We start from the raw sequence: 18,202 nt of genomic DNA, 5'->3' as shown, positions 1-18,202 counted from the left end.
GGTGTCCCTGCCCATGGCAGGGGGGTTGGAACTAGATGATCTTTAAGGTCCCTTCCAACCTAAACCATTCTGTGATTCTATGATTTGTGAAATCTGTATTGTATTTTTTGGAATGTGGCTGGAAAGGCACTCTTGAGTTTCATGTACTCTGTCACATTCTTACAAGCTGTATTTTCATGCCCCATTATGGAGTTGTAATGTTAGAGAGGTAGTATAGTAATGTTTGAGACTAAAAATCCTATAAGGTATATATGCTTGTTTGTTGTTTTTATGTTGGAATGGGCAGGATTTTCAGTTTTTCTGTAACTGGCTCTAACAGTATTTTTGATTGAAACTTCCATTGCTAGTGAAGTCTGAAGTGTTAAAAACAATGACAAGGTTACAGCAGCGTGTTTTTTGTAATGTGCAGGTATCTGCTGAGCTTTAAGAATTCTGGGTGCATGTAACATTGTGTATTTGTATCTTTACATACAGGCAAAGAACAGTTCTGCAGTGTCTGAGGATGGATAAAGACTTCCGCTACTACTTCCAGCACCCGTGGTCTCGCTTAGTTGTGGCTTACTTAGTGATCTTCTTTAACTTCTTAATATTTGCGGAGGATCCAGTATCTCACAGTCAGACAGAAGCCAATGTTATTGTTGTTGGTAATTGTTTCTCCTTTGTAACAAATAAATACCCTGAAGGAGGAGGCTGGAGATTTTTGAAGGTGTTTCTGTGGCTGCTTGCCATTCTCACAGGACTGATAGCTGGGAAATTTCTCTTCCATCAGCGCCTGTTTGGTAAGTTACATGATGCACCTACTGACTTCTTGATAATGGCTTTCTGACTTCTCCCTTTAGCTTTCTGCTTACTGCAATTTTGTAAGCTTTGCTATTAATTGCTTCAACTCTTTAGAGCTGTATAGAACTCAGTACATCAAAGCTTACGTCATCGTAGAAGTTAATGCCATGTCTACTTATGAGCGTAACACAATGATTTCAGTCAAAAAGACTAAAAATAGTAAAAGCTGGCATGTTTTAAATACTTGAGAGGTCAGTGGTTTTCAGTATCATAAAAACACCTCTTTGCATTTTTAGACAGATTTTTAAATCTCATGATTAAATTTTCTCAGCAATGCAAAAAAGGCATTGTTCCTTGCAGCAGTGACACTGTGTATAGTCAAAAAGTCACATGAAGTGGAAGCAGAGCCTGTTGTTAGTATTGGCAGAGCTGTGCTGTAGAGCTTCCCATGTCGAAACAGGAATTCTAGAGAAGCAGAACCTGTCTGTCTTGTAGTACAAGAGTGAGTCAGTGAAAATGAAAAGGTAGGAAATGAGAAAAAAACATGTCAGTAAATACTTTTGTATACAGCAAGTGAGTAAACTAGGGAACTTACTGCACATGGACTGACTGAAAGGAATGAAATGACCCTGAATTAGATTCTGAGACTAAGAACTTAGATGTAAGCATATAGAGGTACAAAATAATCAATCATTGCCTTAACTGAGTCATGTAGTGAATTTAGAAATGTTGCATCTGAAGGCTGCATCTAAGTTTTAGAGATAAGTAGAAATCATGGAAAGGATTACTTCACTCCCACCAGCTTCATCATTCTTTGAAACATCTGATTCTAGGTGTGTCATTGCTGGTCTAGATAGACTGGTCCTATATTCTTATGCTGGTAGGACTGCAGGATGGATGGTTACTGGAACACCTCAAAGCACATGAGCGATAGGCCATTTCCTTGGTCTGTCTTGTTCTATTAAGATAGAGAGAGAGCCACTGTTGTTTCAATAAATCAAATGTAAAGCTGTTATGTCAAGGAATGAACAAGCAAAGCCACATTAAGAGACTTCTCATCATACAGACTTCTCTTGAAGAACTTATTCTGAAAAATAGTTTAGCATCTTGATCTCTATTTGGTGGACATTTTAGCATAATGTAATGGTGAATGTAGAATGTCCCCGTAAAGAGGACATTTTACCTTACTTCCTTGGCTCTGGAACGAGCACTCAGTATGTTTTCTTTTCTGTCTTCCACAATTGAGGAATTATTTTGTTAGATTGGAAAAGATCAGGGAAAAGTGATGAAACTGATTATAAAATTGAAAAATAAGCTCTATAGTGAGAGATTGAGAAGATGAAGGGAAGATTAGAGGGTGATTTGCTCAGATTTGACTTGAAGGACAGAGCAAATGTATTGCAAGGTCCAGTGCTTGGAAGCGGCAAATAGCCAGCTCTTGTATTTTTTTTTAACTGAAAGGCTGGACAGTCTGTGGAACACGTTGTTATAGGATGTGGCTTCATCAAGACATGTAAATTTTTCTTTTTGGGAATATGTCCTACTCTGACAAGTAATTCTCTATCTTTTATCTGGGTAGGTTATTATGATAAGTCCTTCTGGATTCTTAAGTGTATATCATAGAGAGGATGTAGCTTAACATAAATTTTAAAGCAGCTTGAATCAGCATTACTGCCAGAAGGAGAAGATTTGCCCAGCCTTCAGTGTCTGCTGCTTCATACTTTTGTGCAGTTGTTCAGTGAAACAGGATAGGGAACTTACCCACATTAGCAGTACCCATCTTTTATTTCAGTGAGGATCATATCTCTGATCATAGCGGTATTTGTGGCAGCACACATATGGGATCAGCACTGGGAGGAAACTTACAGGCAAGAGATTCCTACCTCTGATGGCAGTGCTGGCTTATAGATATTTATGATTGTGTTCTGGGTGACCAGTATGGGTCCAATCCAACTGATTGGAGGCTAGTTGCTGCCTATTGAGTTTCATGACAATTTGAGCCAATGTAGATCTGCCAGTCTTCCTGTCTAAACCCCAGCCACATCATTTCGGTGCCTCTCTCGAGCCAGCGCTGTTGTTAATGTGACAGAGCAGCGAGCCAGCTCAGGCAGCTGATCCCATGGAAAAGCAATTGCTTCTTCTGTCATCTACAGCAGCTCCTTGAACTGATGTGATTGCTTGAGTGCCAATGCCGATGCAACGGCCAAGGACTGTGCAGCCAAGATAGGGGCCATGGCAGCCCTACCTAGTGTTGGCTCGACTGCTGTGGGACTGCACCCACACAGTGTGTCAGTGGAAATATGCTGTTGCTTGTGATACACTGAAAGCAGATGGCAGTCTGTGTGACTGAAGAGCTGACTGTACTGCTGATTGATGTGGCCATACTAGCTGTAAACTAGCTAGTGTGGATAGGGATCGCATTGATGAGGTGATGATGTGGGTTTACAACTTGAGTGTCTCTTTGGATCTTCAGAAGATTTATACAGCCCATGCTGAAATCTTTTCTGCCAGTTATTTGTGGCTATTTAAATGTCTTCACTGCCTAGAAATCCCTCATTTTATTAAGATCCTCATTGAATATGCCCTCTGGATCTTCTGGCATCAAGCACTTTGTGAATTCACCTCTTTATTGTTTCTAATTTCCCTAGTCTGTCTTTTTAAGTAGCTGCTGCTTCTGTATTTTTTTTCTTTTTTTCTATTTAATCCTTTATTTTTTCATATATAATTTCTTGGAACCATCCTATTTTTAATCCTTGTTCATTTGTTTATTTTTTTGTCTGCTAAATTCTGTTTGTAGAGTAAATTGTGACTGGTTTCTTGTGTCCTGTGTGTAACTTCCTGCAGTCAGGTAACCAAATAGCACCAGTCAATCTTCCTCTGTCAGATCTTGGCTCTTAGTGAAGGCTGCAAATTGAAATTGAAAAGGATTAGTCTGCACATCTCACTTCAGATGAAGAGGAGTGGAAAGGATTTTCTTTCTCTATGCCCTTGTTCTTTTGTCCTGTCTTCTGTATTTCTTGCTGCTGAGTTTGCCTATGAACTAGAAAAAATAGTGTAGCTAGGACTATGTTGTAATACAGTTTACCATCTGTGACAGCCACTCTGACAGCCATGACCATCATGAGCTATAAAAATAATAGAAATATGTTCAAGTATGTTGTGTTTCTAAAAGGGGAAGGAGAAGGGTGCCAAAAACATTGTTTAGGCTTCATCTCTCTGAGTTTATGGAGAGATAAAGGAGCAGTTAAACTATATTGTTGAGAAGTAAAGATCTCAACCACAGGACATGGTGGGATGTTTTCTGTAGATAAGGTTCAGTGCAGCCCTTGAACAGTAACCTCTTCAGGGACTCCTTCCAGGCACTGCATTCAAAGGAAAACAGCCTTTATCTAGTCTAGAAATGTCTAGAAGACATTCTTTGTGTCTTTATGGCATATGGTCAGAACAAATGGCATTTTAAAATTGTCTTTTGGCTATTATCCACTATATTTTTTTTTTTTGATTCATCACTAAGCATATCTTCTATTTTGTTAGGTGTTGTATTTGCCATGCTTTTCATTTTGCAATGGAAAATGAAAGGTCATAGATGTATATTGGAAGTTTGGGGAAATAAAAAGTAAAGAGATATATATCCCTGTTATTTTTTGTTCTGCACGAAGGAGTTACTTGAGGCAGGAAAAGTGGTAATTTCTTTGTGCTCACTTAGAGATTTCTTGGTTTTTATTTTCTGCTTTATGAATAGTGAAAGAGCTTACAAACTGACCCCATTTGATGGTACTTTGCATTCAGAAAATGCATTCAAATCTTAAATCCCAACTTAAAAGAAATTCTTGAATAAGCCCTTGCACATTTTTCATGTTGCTCTGGGGCACTATCTGGAAAATAACAGTGTTTTGTGTGTAGAAATTGTATGTTTTTATCGGCACCTTCTCAATGTATGTACTGTTGCATTTCTGTACTCCAACCTCAGGCCCAAATTCTGAGTTCAGTGGGAGGATTTTTGGCCCAAAGTTCAGGCTGTGCCTTTTGCATCAATGTGTATAAATATGATCAATCAATCATATGCATTTCAAATCATCTTTCATTTGAATAGACTTTTAGCAGTATGTATAACTGGGCAGTGTACTTGGAAAAATAACGTCTTAATTTTCTTTAGTCCAGCATTTTGACTTTGACTGCTTTCCATGTGTAATAATCTATCTTATGCTGCATATTAAATACATCAGTTTAAAGCACGCTTACTACAAAGCCTGCATGTGTCTACCTGCCCATTTCTCTGATTCTAAGTGACTATAAAGACGTATTAAAATCTGATTAAAAGCCTGTTATTACAGAGACTGGATTTTATTCAATTGCCAGTAAGCGTGCCTAGATTTATATTGTAAGTTTCTTTCAAACGATAGGGGTGGAAACTAAATACTTAATGTGTTAGAACAAGTTATGGAAAACAAGATATACAGAACTAAAGCCATATTTCTTAAAACAGGGGAATCATAATACTGCAAGCAAATTAGAGATGTTGAATTTAATGGGCTGCTCTCTTACAAATGTTCACAGTTAGCAGTTTGCTTAGAATTAAGTGATAATCTGAGCTTCACAGACACTGGAGTGAATAAATAAAGCAGTCATTATAAGAATTGCACTGAGATGTGGGTACATACTAATGTAGTGAATTTTTTAATGGACAGTAGTGCCATGCTGGGAGCAATTTCATGATAGGCAGTTTGAAACAAAACACCCACTGAGAACCTGTTGTCTTTTTTTTTGTCAAGCATCTTATCTGGAAGGCTTTGAAAGATATTGAAAACCTATTATAAACAGACTTCTCAGTGTCTGATTTTATGTTTAAAGTTAAAGTGTGTACCAACTGAAGCAATCAATGTATGCAGATTGCAAGAGGAAATTGGTCAGAGTGGGATTTAGTCAAGATGATTGTGCACTACATAAGAAAAGTGTATCTGTCAGGTGGGTAACAGGCATAGGATAGATTCATACAGAGGTACATATGTGACTAATTAGTATCCTGATATATTAGGGGTCATATTAACATACAGTCTTGGCTGTCGTGTTTCTGCTAGTATTGCTGTGGCATATCACTTTCATTAGCAAGAGCTAATGAACCAAATGTGCTCTGTTTTGGAAAAAATAAAACCAACCCAAACCTGAAAAATTAAACAAAAACTCAAGAGATGTGATAAGATTTTTGTATGGTTGTTTTTCAGCCAGATTGTTTCCCATTCTTGTTTGATAGTAGTTATATGAACAGTTGTGCCACCATCTGTAGGAACAAGTGATGGATGTATGGTAATACTTGCATAAAATTATAACCTGATTGATAGAGAATATTCTTTTCTGTTGCCAGCTCTGAATCTTACATTACAATAGGATCTGTCACTTAATACGCAGCAACTTTGTTCCTGCTATTTCTTTTCTGTTGATGACTTCAGCCTAATAGAAAGCAACTAATGTGATAGCTGGCAAAAAAATCCCCCAACTTTCTTCAAGAGCCTGTTCAGTATGAATTTCAGTAACACTGATCAAGTTAATGCTGTTGAAGGCTTTCAAGGTCTACTGTGATAGCTTCACACTCAGTTCACCTCTTTTGTTTCCAGTAAAATGTTGAAGCAATACAATAAGATTATTTTGGTCCTACAAAATGTGTGCCAAGGGCCCAAGCTAACAGTTTGCTAATAATAACGCACAAATGACTGTGAGCAAGCATTTCTGAGAGCCAGAATCATCAACAGAAAACATAAAAAGGGAGAAGCTTGCAGCCAGCTGCTGAATGAGAGCAGCCTCATCAGATTCCAGCTCTGGATCATTGCCAGTAATTAAGATGTCAGTTTAAAATAAACTTTACATCATTCATGAGGGAGACCACAAGTGACCTTTCAAATATAAATGAAAAGCATGCAAGTGTCCTCCTAATTTCTTCTTTTACTCTTGTTTAAGACTGCTGTTCTCTGCTCTTAGTGTTAGTTGTGGAATCAGTCTTGTACCATATTACCTCTGGGTAGTAAATGATAGAGTTTAATTGAAGAGGTACAGGCAGTATCAACAAAAAAATTACTCTCTCTTCAGTGAAAGCTTTGACTGTACTGGAGGTGCATATCCCATTCCCCAAGCAGCAGCATGAGACTGTGAGAATTGCTACATGTGACAGATTATCCATAATGGGAAGGCTCTAGGGAATATTTAGCATCCACTGACTGAAAACTAAAAATATGTTCATTGCTACTTCATATTGATGTGTCAACTCTGTGTTTTGATCTTTTTGACGTGACTTTCAAATTTTTCTTTCCATTTGAGAATGGAAGTGAGTTTGGAATGATGCCTGCCACGTACAGGAATAATATGTCTCCATTCCCCAATTTCCAGAAATAGAAGTGAGCTTCTTCCTAGCAGAAGCAGCCTGACAGGCATAGTGCAGGTGCAACTTAATGTAGGGACAAGTTTCTTCTATCCTTATTCCATACAGCAAGGAGACAGAGAGGATGTTAGTGTGGAAAAACACCTTGCTGTGTGCCCCATGGAGAGTCCCGAAGAGAATGTGATCCCTTTGGTCATGCTGAGTCCTTTCAAAGGTCCCCTTACACTGCCAGAGTGTCATGAAGGTCCTTGACATACCGTTTCTTTTTGTGTGATTCTGCTGGGATTCCAAGTCAGCCTGTGAGTCTGTCTTAGAAAGTTAGATATTTCTTTTGTTTTTGAAAAATTTCAAATGAAAAAAAAAAAAACCACCAATATTCTGTGCATTAAAAAAAGTTCAAATATCTTCTCAGGATTTATGAACTATTCAGCAAATACTAAGTGTGGTTTATACATTTCTTGCAGATATTTTACACATGGGAAGAGTAATACAAAGTTCTAAGTGTACTCAGTAACCAGAGTGACTTCTGAGGAGGAGGGGTCAGTAATTGTTCCCTACAAGATAGGTGGAGCACTAACACAGTATTACTAAATGTTATTCCTCAGACAGGTGAAGCACATAACCTCATTTCAGATGCTGGCAAACAGACTTTTCTGCTTTGTTCTTTATTTCTGTGAGAAGGGACAGTACCCATTTCCCCACTAAGTAGCTCCTGCCAGGGGATGGCAGGAACAGCAGAGACTTTTTTTTGCCTTTTCAGACTCTCCATGGTGCCTCCTGGTGGGAAAGGAGTCTTCCAGGGCAGACTGGGCGTCTGGGTAGACCTAGCAGCAGAGCCTCAGGGCAAGATGAACTCAGACATGAAAAGTAAGTGTTGAGTAACTTGTTGTGAGAAGCAATGATCATGTGAAGCTTTTACAAACAAAAGATTTTAATCCAAATTTTCTCAAAGCTTGGTTCAGATAAAGCATTATCATTTCCATTTCATGCCTGACAAATCTGGTGGCCTTATATGATAGGATTACAGCATTGGTGAATAAGGGAAGAGCAGCTGAAGACATCTACCTGAACTTGTGCATAGCATTTGACACCTGCAGTACTGCAAGCAGCTCTGGAGCCCCAGGCATAGGAACGTTGTGGGCCTGTTCATATGAGTCCAGAGGAGGGTCATAAAGACGGCTGGAGGACGTCTCCTATGAAGACAGGCTGAGAGAGCTGGGGTTGTTCAGCCTGGAGAAGGCTCTGGGGAGACTTTCTGGCAGCCTTCCAGTCCCTAAAGGGGGCCTACAAGAAATATGGAGAGGGACTTTTTACAAGGACAATTAGTGACAGGACTTAGATTAGATATCAGAAAGAAGTTCTTTAATATGGGGGTGATGAGATACTGGACCAGGTTGTCCAGAGAAGTTGTGGCTGCCCATCCCTGGGAGTGTTCAAGGCCAGGTTGGACGGGGCTTTGAGCAACCTGGTCTAGTGGAAGATGTCCTTGCCTATGTTAGGGGGGTTGGAACTAGATGATCTTTAAGGTCCTTTCCAACTCAAGGAAAGTTGAGATGTTCTTACCCACCTACCATGTTTCATTCCAGAGACAGCTGCCTTTTAGTCTGAAGCAGAGGCAGTTCCACCGTGTATCACATGCCCACCTTTTAGGGATGCTTTAACATGTAATCCACAAATAGCCCCACTTGTTATTGCCCAAGCACCAGCATGGTTCCTCAGTGCCATTACAAAGGCCTCATTAGAACTGACTTCCACTTTGTGTGTGCAGCAGCCCAGGAGAAGGTGACTACGTAGATGTTTGGGAGCAAGACTTCCAAGTGAAAATAAGGATGATAATTTAACAGTGGCTATAATGGTATTTTGATGATGAGAATGCTAATTAGAAAAACACTGTTTTCCTGTTTGATATAAATACCCCAAAACACTTAACATATTTAAACTAGTGTCCTCCCTTAAGCTCAGCAAAGCAGGAATTTAATATTTCTTAGATTATATATCCAAATAAAGAGGTAGAAAAATCATTTGTTAAGACAGGAGTTAAAAGTGACAAGCTAGAACCATGTTTTCATGTTTTGCATATTACCTTATCTGCAGTGATAGATGCATATATCAATTAATCACCTGGAATGATGTAAATTAATATCTTTGGCATATTCAAATTGACCATTGGCTAAGTTACAGCAAAGTACCTGGTTTAGATGCGATTATCAACTATTTATTATAATGATTTATAACATGTTAAAATATTATAAGCTTTATGGGTTAAACCAGTGGTGCTTCTGGCTCAATATCTAACAGTGGCACAATATGGATAGTGAGGTAGGTATAGGAATAGTAAAGATTGTTCTGATAATTCCCAGAATAGTTCCCCAACCCCCAACAATTTGTTCAGAATTCAGACAAAAATATGTCTATTTTTAGATGCCTTTGACAGTCATTTTGAAGACAAATAATAAAGGTTGTAGTTAGCAGCAGTCTTTGTTCCTGCCTACCTGTTACTAAGAAGCAAATCCTTTTCAGATTTTCACATGTACTCACAAACCCCCAAATCTACCAGCTCCTTCATTCTCCTACTTCTGTTAAGATACTGGGAAGTTTGTTCGGTTTGGTCATTTGCCTGAAGTCCAGAAAAAAATAAAATAAAAACAAACTGTTGTCGAAAAGAGGTGGATTCTTCTGCTGAGGTATTCCTGTCTTATAAAATGCCTTGAATTCATCTTTCATCTGCAGCACTGGGGTGCGATCTTTCAAAGTGGACAGCTGTTTAGGGCTTTGTATGGTCACTTTTGCACATGCTAAATAATGTTTTCTGTTTCTAGGACACTGATGTAATGTGCGTCTACTAAGAAGCACACTTTCATTTAATATTAAAGCAAAGAAGAAACTAAATCTGTAGAAGATTCAACCAAAGTCAGACATGCTAAACAAGTAATGAAAATGAGAATTGTGACAGGGAGGACTTAAAAAGATGAGAAAGGATAGAGGAAAATGTTCCTAGAGAGTGAGAGCAGCAACAATACCAAGTTTTAATTTACTTGAGAAAAAGGAACTAGGCCAAAAATTGAGAGATCCCAGCTTTAATTAGCAAAAAACCACAAATATGCCAGCCTTCTTGGCAATCTATGGTCATAGATGTAAGTGACAAAAAATATGGATCCTAATTCACTCTTGACAGTATAATGTGCTGGAGGTATGAAAAGTGAAGGAGAAACGGAAAACTAGCATTTTATGTGGCGCTTCTGTGGAGTTCCTGACCTGGGGAATTCAGGGTTTAACACAGTATTCAATTTTGTATCATTTTCATACAGCAAATTGAAATGTAAAGTCTTGGCAAATAGTTTTCTCCATTCCTTCCACTTTGCTTGATGTTCTTCTGGATATGTACCAGATTACTTGGAAGTAGTGGTTTGGGGCCATGCTTGCTTCCCGTGCACCTCCTCATCGTGGCAGCCAAAGGTGGAGCAATGTTTATCTAAATTAGAGGTCACTTCTGTATGACCTATGTAAATTCAAAGAGTAAAACTTTCAAGGAGTACTACTCTTTTGGGGATATCTACAGATTTCCTTCTCTGAGGCTGGAGATGAACCCCCAAACTTCTCTTGAGACTGTGTTTCTGATTGTCATTTAGTGGTATACACCAGAAGAAATGCAGGCATCAGTGATCTCTTGAGAGTTGAAGGGGTCTAAGAGGATACACTGCAGTAGTGCTGCCTGCACAGGGTTGGTGCACAATGTACCTGAAAAAGTCTTACCCTCAGTACTCTACTGTAAACACCCATGAACTCTACAGAGCCAAAATCCTTTTTGTCTCAAGTGTCATGGTGGTGTCATACAGCTGCACATGCATATAGCATGACATGTTGTCCTGTGCTGCAGAATTCCGATTTGGTATTGTGTCCTCTGGCAGTAATTAATACATTTGTATTTCTTCTGTTTCCACTGATACTGTACAAGTTCCTCCGGGTAGATAGCTACTCCAGACAGGACTTTTCCTCTGGAACAGTTACTCCATTTGCTGCAGAACACAGGTTATTCAATCCCCTTTTCCTGTGGGTAGTGCCCTGGAAATCAGATTGACAGCTGATACAATTACATTAAAGAGCAAAACTTAGGAATTTGCGCATTACTTACATTGAGATCTATCCAGTTTTCTTTTTTATAGTTACAAACCTTATGCCTCACAAGACATAAAGCCATTTTACACTATTTTTTCTGGATGAGGGAAGTAAGTTAAGCTTGTCCTAGCTGTTTCTTTGTGTGTTATATTATGAAAAGATGAAGTCCTTCAAAGACTGCTTCAGAGCAGGAAGAACATGTGTATTCCTAAGTATGTCACTGTCTCTTAGGTGTCTTTGCTGCTATGGAAGGCACTCTTCATTTTGTGCCTGAATAATTCGTATTATTTGAAATTGAACTTTTATAACTAGATCTCTCAAGGAGTCTCTGGATATTTTGTGACCATGCTGAATGCCTTGAGACAAAATTTATGGTTATTTTTCAATACATATAAGATGTACTGAATATAGTCTAACAAATATTCATAAAATAAATGCAACTTCAAAATGAGTGATGACATTTGAATTCCTTACTCTGAGAGGGAAAAATCTTTCTCTGAAAGAACTGGAAATGCTGAGCAGCAAAACTGAAAAAATGCTCCATAACCTCAAGGAAACAAGTGCCATGTACTGTTTTCTGTGTCTGTTCCTTGTAAAACACTAGTGTCTCAGAATGGTGAGCACTTTTTTGGCTATTTGAAGATTCAAATGCAGTGGACTGTCATGCTGCACATAAAGCATTCTGGACCTGAAAGCCATACCATGGACATGTCTTTATTATTTCTCTTTCTCCTAGATCCTGAAATATACAAACTGTCTTAACTTGGTTGAGGCTCATGTAAGGTTGTGTATGAAATACAAATTATTGATCCTTGGATTTCCAGATGTGGTTTGATGGCCTGATACTGCTGGTGTGGAATTGGTGTTGATCATATGCTTATGTTTGTATGGTTGTCTTACAGCTTTTTTAATACTGGATTCTCGTGCCTTCAAATCTCAGACAGCCATGCCAGTGTCTCTCTAGGGATGCATTCTGCCCTAAGTTACTCCAGGAATGGGTTTAGTGGACTTGGTATTGTTAGGTTTATGGTTGGACTCGATGATCTTAAACATCTTTTACAGCCTAAGTGATTCTGTGATTCCTAAACTTACAGGAACTGTGGCTCTTCACAATGTGTCATCTCCAGCACGGTTTCCGTGCCTCACATTCCAGCAAAAAAAGAAGTCCTGCTCAGCTAGGATTCTGATCTGTCAAGAAAATGAGTGATAACAGATCTGTTATTCTCACACTATGGTAATGGTTATGGCATATGAGGTCCTGCTGTTGTATAACAGGGGAGGTTGTTGCAATTACAGTCTGTGTAAACAACTGGCCAGAACCACAGTTATCAGAGGAAAATTAGCTTTGAGAAGCAATTCAGACAGAAATAATTATCTTCCAACAGAGGAGCACCTTCTAGTGGTATTGAGTGAATATGGCAGCTAGTTAAACAGTTACTTTCTCTATTTAGATGTAAATATGCTACATGAAGAATAGTAATGAATATTTCTGTACACGATTTTTATGATTATATTGGTAATTTAAAACCAAACCTGAGTAGAAAACATATATATTTGGAAAAATTAAAACAGCTGATTGTATCCCTTTTTGGTGCTTAGGTAAGTGTCTGTCCGGATGCATGTACAGATACTAGTTGAGAATTATATAGTTTATGAAACAATAATTTCCCACCAAGTCAGAAAATATTCAGGTCTAAGTGTGTACCTCCGTATTTCATTGTAGGCTAGACAGGTGGCTTGCTTGTCACTGGAATATACTTCCTCTTGATCCTGGAGCATCAGTTCTCCACTTGTCTTGTGCATTGGAAATGCAGACATGCTTTGTAACCCTGGGGGTTCCTGTTTGCACACTGTAAGATTTAGTCACAATGTCCAAAGCAGACAGTGTGATTGTAAATACTTATTGAAGACAAGAAAAAAACAAAACACATGCTTAACCCGTACATACTGAGATTAAATTAGAAAGCTGTCACTGGTCAGGGTTTATTTTTTCCTGCAGACTTTATGTCTCTGATTGGAACTGGAGAGAGGGAACCTCCTGCATGTGAGTGCGCACCTGCTGAGAGGGTCTCGACAGAAAATAGTGTCCTCTGTTCTTGACCAGGAGAAAGTCTAGATAATTTTGTTAATTAAAATGAGTATTGTTTCCCTTCCTTTGAGACACACATTCTTTTTGCTAGAACACCTGCTATCTCCTGTATTTGACTGACCAAGTGACTGCTTTTTTGTCTTGAGGAAATGTAAAGCTATTTCTCTCGTGCTCTGTGCCAGTCTTTGGTGGCGCAGCATGCATGCTCAGTAGTGACCCTTATATTCCCTGCATTGAGTCCCAGAGGCAGCGTTGGTTGCCTTAGTCCTGTAGCAAATCTGAGGCAAAGCATGTGGTCAAATCGAAATCTCTTTTGAGTTCCAGTTCAGCACTGGGGTTAGTTGTGGGCAGCTATTTTCTGTCAAACTCCACTTCATGTGTTTGATGTAAAAGGGCATTGCTCATTCAAATCAGTCTAATGGTTTATTCTGCATATTTTCTAGTATTTAAAAATATTAAGCTATTTACATATAAACATATTCAGCTCTGTGTGTATTTTTATGTGTTTATAATACAATCAGGTTTGCAATTTACTGTGCCACAATAGTGTGTTTTGGACTACTCACCAGAATGACCATTTGCAAACTAGTAGATACTTCTAGATGGATGATGACAAAATGTTATTTTCTGAATAAAAAATGCTTTATAAATGTTTATTTTAAAAAGCTATGGGGTGGATAGATTGTAAGCAACTCTATATGCTGTTAAAAATAAGCTTGCAAATCAGTTTCAGTGCAGTTTCAGGAGAAAAGAACAAACTGTGGGGAAATAAAAAGAAAGAAATCATTATTCTGACAGTTCATTGCTGAGTATCACTAAACTGGAATTCAAAAACAGAGATTACAGCACTGCCCTTCAGAGTTCAGCCTCAGCATTATATGGGATATAATTACTGCTATGCCTCTTGTACTTAATGTGAAATTTGGATTCCAATGAATTCAAAGAAGGAAAATGTAGTTTCTGGAGGCACTACATATAAGATGATGAAATATTGTAGGTCTAAAATTAAAAAAGGAGGAGGATCATGAAATTATGTTTATAGCCTGGCAGTTAAAAAAACCCTCAGATTTCTTAAAAATGATAAAAATTCTTTAAGGATAAGGAGTGCAAAAATATAATTAATACTTATGTGCCCTCTAATTGACTTTTCTTTTGTTACGCAGTGAGGACATCTAAAGAGAGAATTGTTTTTTCACATTCATTTTAGAACCTGGGGTACAGACACAAAGAATTTAAAGTTCTACACCTCAAGAACAAATGCGTTAGCATTTTCTATTGCTAACGCAGGGTTTTCAGTTGCCTCCCCACTAAAAAATGTTCTAAAACATTATAGGAAATCAATATCTATTTTTACAGGTTTCCTTTTAACTGCATCAGCACAATTGCCTAAACCTGAAATAATAACATTGGTGAGAGTAAAGTCTATAATTAAAATGAAATGTTAAATCTCTATAATGGAAATTGACAGACGCAGAAAAAAATCAGAATTAAGCCTGCCTACACACTAGTTCTGGCATAGCTTTAAGTCTTCTCACATGATATGCACTTTACAGCTTTTTCGCAACAGCCGCTGGGGTTACTGCATCTAGGTAATAGTAATGACATTAATGCAATGCAAAGAGGGAAATGTGGTGCCTTTATGAATCCCCTGCAACGTTCAGTACAGCAGATGGCACTGACCATTACCACCCTGCTCTCAGTTGCGTGACAGAAAACGTCAGCCCTTTCCTTGCAGCAGGGAAGTCCATCTTCCTCTTCTTGTTTTTGTGTTAAAAGATGAATGTGCATTACCATTAATATTTGTATTTCTATTCTTTTTAACTTGAGAAATAGCAAGCAATCTTTAAAGGCTGTGTGGCAATTTAGGGGAAGGCAGGGTGCTATGCATTTCACCTGCATTTGCTCACCTGCAGTTTTTAGTTCACACCAGGCCCTTGAGACCAGCAAAATCGGGTAGGAGAGGCTGCACAAGAAGCCTGGTGGAATGATGCCTGAATGCTAATATTGGTCTTCTGACCAGTTTTGGCTGGACTGGGGGGAAACCAGAGATCTGAGGTTCCTGTTGCCCTAGCACATGATGTACTTTGTGAGGACATCACTTTTCTAGCTAGGTCAGTAGCTGAGACCTTGACTATGACGTTTTGTGACATTAGGCTGCATTTTACCTTAGACTGCAAAAGTGGAGAACTGCAGTGCTCCCTGAGTAAGGTTCACCTTTCCCAGCTGGAGGAAGTCCCATCCATGCTGAGTCATGTGAAGAGGAAGAGATAGAGCCAGTAAGTGGTAAGTTGGGGAAGGCCTGAAAAGAGTGCTTGAGGGCTATCGAGGTGGTAGGTCCTTGCAGAGAGGCCAGCGTATCCCACCACCTCTGAGACTGGGCTCCAGGCGCATTGTGGGGAGAGTTGGCAGCCCTGAGACTCAGAGGTTTCTTTAAGGCGTGGAGAAGCTACGTTTCCCTGCAAGGCGAATGGTGGACTTAGCCACATTACCTGCCTCTGCCATGCTTACTCCAGTTGTAGAATCAGTCTAGGCCTACTTTTTCTTCTGCTTAAAGAGCTTTGGTTTCCATTGATGAAAGCAGTGTACGTAGGTGAACTATTTTCACTACCTTGTGGTAGTGTTTGTCATAGCTTTCTGTCAAGTGAGGTGTTTCTGAGGTGTGGAAAATAAAAACTTCGATATTAGAATATATTCATATATGTATATTGAAGAGAAAACCAATCTTTCAGGAATATTTGAACATTTTTATTTAAAAAAGATAAGCTCATATTAGTAAGCACACATTAGTAAGTGTGAAAAGGTAGTTTGTGAGATAATGGTATTACAAAGACAAATGGAGAACAGTGGATGGATAAAGATGGCTTTCCTTAGAAAGCAGGTTTGGGACATGTGTAGCAGAATTTCTCTTTTCAATACAGGGTTTTTTGTTTTAACAATTTTTTCTTACAAAACAGTGCTGAATTTACAGTAGTAAATGAGAAAGTTGTTTCGCTGAGCGCATTCATAAACAGTCAAATCTTTAAGGCCAGGGTCTACTTTGTATTCATTTAGTCTATTACAAAGATGTCCATCACTGTAGTATCTTAGAGCTATGGGACATGAAAGTTACCCATACCTTCCAGTCAGTTTTGTAGGCTGATACATTATTACAACATTCAATAATGTGTTCAAACTCATAACAGTTGGGCATTTAATTGCCTCATATTTAATCCAAACAAAGATCTGTGAGAAACTGGTACTGCGACATTCTTGTCATAGTAGATGTTGACTTTGGCTTTTAGCTGTTTAGTTTATTGTTCACTTATTGTAGCAAAATGGAATGAACTTATTTAACTTTATTTGTTTATGTCATTCTATCTGGGGAATATTATAATAAAACATTTTAGGAGCATTTATTTCCAAATAAAAATATGACCAGGTAAATATGAACAGATGTCTTGTGCCTTTTAACACTTATTTTGTAGAAAACCTTTGATTTCAGTCAGAACAACATTAGCATTAGTTCAGCCTAGTTGAACAAAACCACTTTAAAAAGTGTGTTTAATTGATTATAGAATCACTTATGAACAGGAAAACAAATGTGTAGAAGCCTTGTAAGCTACTAGGGTGTATTCACAGCTGAATATTATGGGCTGAAGGTGAAAGAGGAAAGGATTTTTCATTAGTTTTGTGTTCTGAAGATGACTTCTGACCACTTCTGGCCTTTAGACTCAGCCAAGCACAAAGCATGTTGTGTGAGACGCCCAGGCCAGGAGAGCAGGCGACAGAGGAACTGTGACACAGATACTTTTTGTAGGAATGCCCCTGTCTTCTTTTTTCCCTTCTGTTCATTATTTGGGGTTCATTTGGAATAATCTTTTCAGAAGAATAAGGTGGTTTCTTTGCTTTTCCTTCGCCTTTTTCTCTTATGTGTGTGAGTACCTGGGGACCTCTGTAATAGATGGCTTTATTGACAGAAAATTAAAAAGGTTTTTACTAGCGTTTCAGAGTCAAAATAGTTTGTCCCTTGTTCTGCAGGTGAACCCGGAACAGTGAACCGATTCACCTTACTCAGGTCTATAGAAGTGAACTAGAGCAACCTCCACCTTGCTCCTGCTTGTCCCCAGCAAAGAATTCAGAGCAGAAATACCATATATGCTGCCTGTATTTCTTGCTTACATTTTTGGGGTCGGGAAGGATCAAAGGATATGCAGCAGAAATCAGTTTTGTCTGGGTACATACATTTCATGGCAATTTTAATCTTCTGAGTTGTCCGAGATCTGGATTCTTCCCTGCAAAAGTCTGTTTCCTTCCCTGGTTCTTCCTTGGTGACTGGTACAGCACAGTAAGCACTCCTCGATACACTCCCAGGCCCATGATGGCAGCTGCTGGCATTGCTCCACCATGTGTGCCCTGGACCATGCAGCTCTTTGGTAGGGTGATGCTAACAGAAGATAAAAAGCATCTAATTTTGCATTTTTCCATGTGAGTATACAGCATAGCTCAGTCACACTGAGAATATAAAGGTCATTCTTGTTCAGTTAAATACGTTTTATGTTCTGATTACCAGACCAGAATTAAATTTCTCTCTTTTTTTTCTGTTTTTTGGGTTTTTTTAATCGGGCTTTCACATTGACTTTCAAGCATTTCCTTACTGTTACCTTAGTTTCCATTTACGCACAGAAACACAGGCAGAGAAATCCTAGACTTTCCTTGAGAATCTCTGCAATCCGCATTAATGCAAAGGCATTACATATGGTTTGTAGAAGGGCTGTCTGTGAAGCAGAACAGTTTTTAATTACTGTGTTTGTCTTGAGCTCACTGGAGGCTTTCAATCCAATCTTTAATTGAAGTTTTTAGTTTCATTT

General features: G+C 38.7%; 1 protein-coding gene across 1 annotated transcript in view; it reads left to right on the top strand.

The window, feature by feature from the left end:
- Positions 1-502: 502 nt before the first annotated feature.
- LOC104406764 (transmembrane protein 117-like) overlaps positions 503-18,202 on the top strand; it is a gene marked incomplete at its 3' end in the record, with an annotated part of 30,543 nt that continues 12,843 nt past the window's right edge. The window contains exon 1 of the mRNA XM_010015888.1: positions 503-779. Within this exon, the coding sequence (XP_010014190.1) occupies positions 503-779 (277 nt within the window). The remainder of the gene's footprint in view (positions 780-18,202) is intronic.

This window comes from Nestor notabilis, unplaced genomic scaffold (genome assembly GCF_000696875.1).
Source record: "Nestor notabilis isolate BGI_N333 unplaced genomic scaffold, ASM69687v1 scaffold8940, whole genome shotgun sequence".
In the NCBI taxonomy this organism is placed as follows: domain Eukaryota; kingdom Metazoa; phylum Chordata; class Aves; order Psittaciformes; family Psittacidae; genus Nestor; species Nestor notabilis.
The sequence above is the reverse complement of the archived record's forward strand: the minus strand, read 5'-3'. Positions and strand labels throughout refer to the sequence as shown.